At 37.4% G+C, this 8,059-nt stretch overlaps 1 protein-coding gene across 1 annotated transcript; it reads right to left on the bottom strand.

Annotated features, from left to right (window-relative positions):
* Positions 1-689: 689 nt before the first annotated feature.
* On the bottom strand, positions 690-7,025 carry LOC107829559 (ABC transporter C family member 3). Its single transcript, XM_016657008.2, has 10 exons — positions 4,026-7,025; positions 3,856-3,942; positions 3,142-3,774; positions 2,832-2,996; positions 2,400-2,694; positions 2,094-2,308; positions 1,708-2,013; positions 1,543-1,606; positions 1,224-1,463; positions 690-1,142 (listed from the first exon to the last, which is right to left on the bottom strand). Exons 1-10 carry the CDS (start codon positions 6,399-6,401, stop codon positions 1,018-1,020), a joined length of 4,506 nt encoding a protein of 1,501 aa, XP_016512494.2. The 5' UTR covers positions 6,402-7,025; the 3' UTR covers positions 690-1,017.
* Positions 7,026-8,059: the final 1,034 nt, after the last annotated feature.

Below are 8,059 nucleotides of genomic sequence, written 5' to 3'. Positions count from 1 at the left end.
TAATAACGTTCATAAACCACAAATAAAAAAAAATTATTGTTAAACAAAATAACATAAAAAAATATAAACAAAAAAAAATATAAACAATCAAGACTTGACAAAAATAAGAAATTTGGATGAAAGGTTTTATCAAATTCACTTTTGTGGCGTGATATTATGTTCTCAAATCTTGAAATGCGATTAATAAAGAACGTTTTTGACTGCTCAAAGGATTGTTATTGAATTTTTGATGATCTACATACAAATCTAATTATAGACGATTGCAAGTTAGGCGCTGGGCGCATACCAGGCGTACGTTTGGTGCATTGAGGTGGAAGGATCAAGATTTATTAATTTTAGAATTTATATTTTTATTTTTTACTCTTTTCACACAAATATAATATTTAATAATATTTATATGTTTGTTTAAAAAATTATATACTCATTGACATGGGTGCACGCACAATACGCATATCGTTAGACTAGTTACAAAAAAGAGGAAAGATTTTATAGTTCACTATAGATGAGAGTCGTGAAACATAAACAGCTAGTCTTGCCAATGAATTTTTCCTTTGTTGCACTAGGAGTTTATCGTAAAAGTGTTTCATTTAGCTTATGCGGCAAAATTCGACACTAGTAATTTCACTTTCAACTCTCAACAACAAGGTTTACTTCTTTTACCCAGAAGTAGCAAAATCCGTGCACTCTTAACTAACTAATCACTTGACTCAACATACATTCAAATTATTGTAAACACAAAGTTACGTATACATTTTCTCATCAAAAAGTCTAAACAAAAACAAATGCCACTTCACAATCAATATTGCATCACTAGATGTAGGTTTCTTTCCCTGCCATAGGATTGTTGCAGTTTCCCTCAAGCCACAGGCATGACCTGCATTTCGCTGGTTCTTGTTCAAGCTATGGTGTCCACAGATGGAAACTCAAAACACTATCGACTAAGGTACTAGTCTAGAGTCCCCTAATTTTCATCATCATCGTCGTGTAACATTATTAACGAAGATTAGTTTCTGAGACTCACATGTCTGAAACATTCTCAAAACTTGAATTTGACCTCATACTATACTCTGCCACGAGCTTAGCAAACAATGAGGATTCGTTCTCTAACAACCTGGCTGGAGTGCCGTATTCAGCAATGAGCCCTGCAGCATAGCATAAAAAAAAAGGTAACTACCAAGAATTTCCTTCTCCGCTTGCTCCAGAACATAAACGATGATTCTTACCATGATCTAATAGTAGGACCATATCACTGTCAAGCACAGATGTAATCCTATGAGCAATGGTTATAACCGTGGAATCAGAGAAGTGCAGCCTTAGAGTTTGCTGAATAAGATTATCAGTTGCAGTGTCGACAGATGCTGTAGCCTCGTCAAGGACCAGGACCTTGCTCTTTTTCAGTAGCACACGGCCAAGGCAGACCAGCTGCCTTTGGCCTACACTCCAGTTCTCTCCATTCTCAGATACTGCAGCAACGCAATGAAGATGATTATTACAGCTCTAAAAGTGGAAATCATCAGAAAATGATGTGGTTCTTGAAGTTACCTGTAGAATAAAGTTTGCCTTCTTTCTTCCTCACTTCTTCTCCTAGCTGACACTTATCGAGCGCCTGAAGCATAACATCAAACAAAGTTTCTCAATAAAATAAAATTTGTCATTTTCCTATCTGAAACAAAATAAATCCAAAAATAGGCAAAACCAAGCTGTCACCTCCCAAATTTGTTCATCTGAATACTCTTCAAGCGGGTCTAGGTTGCTGCGAACTGTTCCCTCAAACATAGTTGGATCCTGTGGAATTATACTCAATCTAGACCGTAGATCATGCAAACCAATTGAGGAGATGCTGATACCATCTATTTTTATTTGTCCAGCAGCTGGTTCAACTATGCGGAAGAGGGTCTGTATTAGAGTAGATTTACCGCTGCCTGTCCTACCGACAATTCCAGTCTTCTTTCCACCAAAGAAAGTGCATGTAAGGCCTCGCAACACGAGAGGCATGTGAGGAGCATATCGGACCTATTAAAAGTTTTCAGATATACCAACCCATACCAACAAATTAACCTGCATAATTAACACCAGAGAATAACTTAATTTACCTGAAGATTGCTAAAATCAACCTCTCCACAAGATGGCCAGTTAGGGTCTGGTCTGTTGGATTCTATGATAAGAGGAGATTCACTTGGAAGAGCAGTATACTGAAGTATTCTTTCAACAGAAATAATTTTATTTTCCATCATACAAAGATTCCAAACAACCCGAGCTTGTATTATGTTCAGATTAAGCCCATATGTAACAGCTAAGCCAGCAACACCTGTAAATCAAGAAACGGAGAAAATGTGCTCTTAAGAGTTATTCAACACAACAAACTTCAAGGAAAGAAAACATGAAGATAGAGAACTTACTTGGGTCAATTGTTCCAACAGGAAGAGAGATCAAGAAAATTAAAGAGAAAGCAAAAGTGATCAGAGATAACATATCCAAACGCAAACAAAGCCACTCCATTGCAGCAGCGATGTGAAACTTAGGCCGAGAATAATTGTCTATCAATTTCATACTTGTGTCCTGGAATCTAGATTCCTGATCGAAACTTCTAATTGTGCTTGATCCTGAAATTGTCTCGGCAAAGTGCTGTATTACTGGAGCTTTGCATGTCCCATTTAGCCGTGCCAGTTCTCGTGCTGATGGTATGTAATATTGCTGCAATGAAAACAAACTCACCACTTAAATGTAACTCACGTTTATGAATGTCGCTAAAGTTATGACTCACTTTGTGAAAAAGCATATAGTAGAATAATTGTGAAGGCAAAGAACACGAAAAAGGTGGTCGTAGCAACCTCCAACCAGATGCAAACTGCAATGACCGGAATAAAGACAATGAAGACCTGCCATGCAACTTGTGACATTACTCCAATAATCCCTAAAAGCTGTATTATTGTGAAGGCAAAGGATCCAACTTGAATGGGAACATTCAGATCAATTGCACTTTGATCTGTCGATGCCTGTTTTCATACCAAAGTACATTTGAGTTAATTCTGAAATTACTAGCTAATTTTCACAAAACATTGATTAGTCATGTAACAGAAAGATTGACACTAATAAGGAAAAAAAAGGGGCTAAATAAAGAAAATGTAATCATTCACTTACTCTGTTTAGAATCCGCCCACTCGGTGTGGCATCGAAGAAGGACATTGGAGCACGGAAAATGCAAAGATGCATTTTATGGAAAAGCAAAGAGGCTGTCTTATATCCAGCGGTAACAAGAAGCATGGTTCTAGCAAGGATGCATAAAGCACTTGCAATTCCTAAAGCAACATAGACAATGATGAGAGTAGAACTCCCAACAGGAGGTGGCTCACTCTTTGAGACGGGAGTTGCCCACGCCATCCAATAATTGCTTCCAATTTGAAGGAGCTGAAAACCAACTTGTGCCAACAGCATAAATGGCACAAGAGCACCTCCATATGCAGTTGTTATATATTTCCAGTAAACTGAAAAACCAACACTACCTTTCTCTCTTTCCTCCTCCTGAACAATTTGTCCCTTTGTTCCAACAATATCATCCACTTTACCATTTTGGCCATCTGAAATATTTTTATCCTTCTGTACATTTGTATTATCACCAGTCATTTCCTCACTCTTTCTCAATGCTTCTCCCTTAACTGTGTCAATTGCTGTTAAAGCTTCTTGGTGAGCACCCACAAGTTCCATGAAGTCACTACCTAATTTGAGAAGATCATTGTATTTCCCAGTTTCACTGATCCTTCCATCTTTCATGACCTGAAGAGAAATATCATAGTTAAATGAGTTAAGTCTATATATGATATTAAGCAAACCATAATTACTGAAAGGAAAGAGTACCAAGATCAAATCCGCAGCAGGCAAAAACTCCACTTGATGTGTAACATATAAAACTGTTTTTGAATTCAATAGCCCCATTATACATTCCTGCAATTAAAGGATGGGTCAATCAAGTGGCTAGGTAAAATATATCAAGCATGAAAATAAAGCATATATATGAAAGGACTTACACTGAAGAGATGGGATCCGGTATGAGCATCCACAGCACTGAACGGATCATCAAATAGGTAAACATCAGCATCTTGGTAAAGAGCACGAGCAATCTGTATTCTCTGCTTCTGTCCACCGCTCAAATTAATGCCCCTCTCCCCTATTTCTGTTTGATCGCCAAAAGAGAGAATTTCCAGGTCTTTCTTTAAGGAGCACGCTTCAAGAACTTTATCATACTTCTCCCTCTGCATCTCTTTACCAAATAATATGTTCTCCTCTATCTTTCCACTCTGTATCCAGGGCGACTGTGCAACATAAGCCTTCGTTCCACTAAGTTTAATAGTCCCTGATAATTTGGGCATCTCTCCTAAAATGCTAGACAGTAAGCTTGATTTTCCTGAACCAACTGTACCACAAATGGCAACTCTCATGCCATTAAGCACTCTAAGATTTACATCCTTTAGAAGTGGAGTCGAGGTGGATGCATCCCAAGCGAAGTTCCCACCTACAATCTCAATTGCTTCATCAGAACTACCTTTTGGAAGCTTCTCTATGACATCAGGCTGCAAGTCATCAAGAGAAAGGAAAGATGCAATACGATCAAGAGAAACTTTGGTTTGAGCAATCATTGAAATTGTATCTGGGAGATTGTAGATGGGCTCTTGAAGAATTCTAAATGTCGCAAGTGCAGACAATATCTTCCCAGATTCAAGTGGGATTCCCATAAGCATTGCAGCGCCAAAGGTCGTCACAGAAACAAATGTAGGAGCAACCCAGAAGACAAAAGTAGTCATAGCTGATGTGTACACATATTTCATCAACCATCCTGCCTCTGTAGTCCTGAGGTCCAAGATCCTAGACAGAAACTTCATCTCCCAAGCTTGAAGCTTGAGTATTCTCATATTCCTTAAGACTTCAGATGTAGCCTTCATCCTTCTATCTTTCGATTCCATGAGTTTCTCCTGAAACTTCTCCTGCAAACTCCCTAAAGGGATGTTTGCCAACATCACTATTATTGTAGCAACAAACGCGGCGATAGCAGCTAGGCCAAGATTTTTATAGAGTATCACCAATGCCAGAGCAACTTGTATGATTACCATCCAAGGATCATGCATATACCAACCGAAGTCACCAATCCTCTCGGCATCAACTGTCATAAAATTGATGATCTCTCCACTAGTGTGGCTTTGCTTTGACTGACAGGAGAGGGTTAAACCCTTGTTGTAGATTTTGGAAACCAGTGCTGCCCGTGCCCGATACCCTCCCTGCTGCACCTTGAAAAACCAATGCCTTTGCGCCAAACACTCCACCAACTTTGCAACGAAGAATGCAGCCACTAAGACATAACCTTCATTATCAAAGTCTCGTTTTCCATTCAGATACTGAACTAAGGTATCAATGAGGTACGGGCCAACAAAAGACGCCAGAGCGTAAAGAAGCACGAAGAGAGCCGATAACACTATCTCCTTCCGTGCTGTGAAAACCAAAGCCTTCACCAGCATGAAGGTAGTCACACGGTTACTATTTCCCCCACCCACAGATTCTAGTTTTTCTCTAAAAATAGGAAAACTCCCTTTGACACTATCATCAAAGTGAAGCTGAGGAACATCCTCAAGGTCTAATGGTTTCTTGTTGCCAACAGAAATTAGGGGACCCATCCAAGAGAAAGTAAAGAGACTAAAAATGTTAGCATTGGCATAAGGGGTGACAGTTTGATCCCCAGTAGACTTCTTTGAGTCCATGCCATTGGCAACACTACCATTTAAGAGGGGTTCCTGAAGCATATTCTCCTCACTCTCTGTTTTAACAATAAACCCAACAAAACAGAAGAATAACCCCATAAGAGTGAAAACAACATCAGGTATACAAAATTGAGTTGGTAAAGATTGGTTCTTTTCCCCATAAACAAGGTCTATAACAAGGCAATAACAAGAAACAAAGAAGAAAAGCCCCCACCAAACTCTTAAAACAAGAGGGTATTTGGTTTCACAAGAATTAAGGAACTGGGTGTGCAAGAAAACAGAGATTGACAACCAAGCTAGCAACTTTAATGCAAAATCCAAAAGGGTTATAATTTTTTCTTCTGACCAACCATTTCTATACCAATAAAAATGAGCTAACAAACATAACACAAAGCTAAAGATGGCTAGACCTATTGAACAAAACAAGGTTGATTTGTAGTACAAGAACCTAGCATTCCTAGTACTACTCTGTTTGTGGCCAGCATTATTGTCCCTCCTGATTGTATTCCAACAACACAACCCAAGAATTACAAGGAACAATCCCAGGTGCAAAGAACAACTAATGACACGTAAGAAAATGGGGTTTCGGAGGGATTCATCAACGCCAACATACCTCAAAGATTGAAACACAGACATGCCCTTTGCAATTTCCATGATGTTTTTTTTGGAGGTCTCAGAGGTTCAAGGTTAGATTTTAAGGGACACGTCAGGTTTCCTCTATATTGTGGTTTCGTGATGAATTATGGGCTTTAGCTTATGAGTGCTCTTTCATTGTTCTGGTATGTATATACTACTCCATTTGATTATTACTCCCTTTTTTTCCAACTTTGATTTGATTGATTAAATATAATAATGAATATAAGGTGGGAAATTGAAAAGGGTGGTGAAAATAGGGAAAAGGGAGAGACAAGTCAAAGCTGTGTTTATGTGGTGGCCAAGACTGGGTTGACGGAGAGAACAAATGAACAAGTGATGAGAACTAAAGGACAATTGGGAAGAAGAAAATACAAGCCCTGTAAGCTTCATCATCACCATATATTCTCAGTCACTCCATAAGACATAATAAAAAATAAAAACACAATTCCAAATTCTCTGATGTACTCATCAAAACCAAATGAGGTGTTTATTTGTGTTGTTCTCTGCTTGTGGGTTCTCGTCAATGATCTTTGCTGTAATGTTTCCTCTTTGGAAAGATGACGATGAGGAAGCAGAACAAAATAAGCCTTGAAGGGTTGCCATGGCATCTCTAAATCCTTATTTGTATACTTCGGGTGAACTGGTTCGCGTGGGTATAGGTAATAAGGATTAAAAAAGAGAAATATGGGTTGGGGTTTTAAAATGCAGCCACGTGTATGGAGGAATAGGTCCGTTAAATTATAGGGTAAATATATGTTTAAATGGGTAGCGGTAACGGAAGAAAATGCCGAATAGTATAAAGGAGGTTCATATAACTAATATTTACTAATACAGGGACATATACAGACCTTTTGCGTAGAATCTATACGAAAACTCTTTTCTTATGCTTTCGTATAATTAGAATCCATACGAAAACTTCAATACTGCGTGATCCTAGTATGTACTATGGTATTTATGTTCAGTAACAAACTTCTAAGTTATCTACAAAACTAAGGAAATAAAATGGTCCCTTTTTATTGGCTTTAAAATGGGGGTTGGAGTTGTCCAGATTTATATTTTAATGTGGAAAACGGAAAATATTCATTCATAATAATTTATATTTATGACAAAACAATCAAAGGTTTAGACTATGAAGGACTCTTTGGATACAATTTGACTCTTTTACTACTGCTTGAACTCTTATTTGGTGTGTTGATATATTCTAAAATTATTTCTATTTTAAATTTTTAGTTTCTAAAACTTTATTTTCAATAATAATTATTTTTATAACAATGTAAGTGAAAATATTATCCTTAATTTAAAACTCATTTTAGTCGGCTATCTAAAATTCAAAAAATTCTTTTAGCCATTGATTTTCTTTCTAGTATGACTCCATTTTGATATTTGACATTAACCATGTCAAATATGTGAGTTATTAAATTATATGTAAATAACCTTAAAATTTAAACCTTCTAGGTAATTATAGATAATCATTAGATATTGTTCATGAATCACACATGAAAAAAGGCTAACATTTTCTCAAATTTCGTAGTGATAATTTTATTTTTGCACCATTCTTATTGGTGTCATTGGAACCTAAAAATAGTCACAAAGCGAAATAATAACTCGTATTTATGAGCTCTGGCAAAGCACAAAAGTTGTCACAATATGAACGATTCTTTGGTTACGACCTAACT

This window comes from Nicotiana tabacum, chromosome 10 (assembly GCF_000715075.1).
Source record: "Nicotiana tabacum cultivar K326 chromosome 10, ASM71507v2, whole genome shotgun sequence".
Classification (NCBI taxonomy): Eukaryota; Viridiplantae; Streptophyta; class Magnoliopsida; order Solanales; family Solanaceae; genus Nicotiana; species Nicotiana tabacum.
The sequence above is the reverse complement of the archived record's forward strand: the minus strand, read 5'-3'. Positions and strand labels throughout refer to the sequence as shown.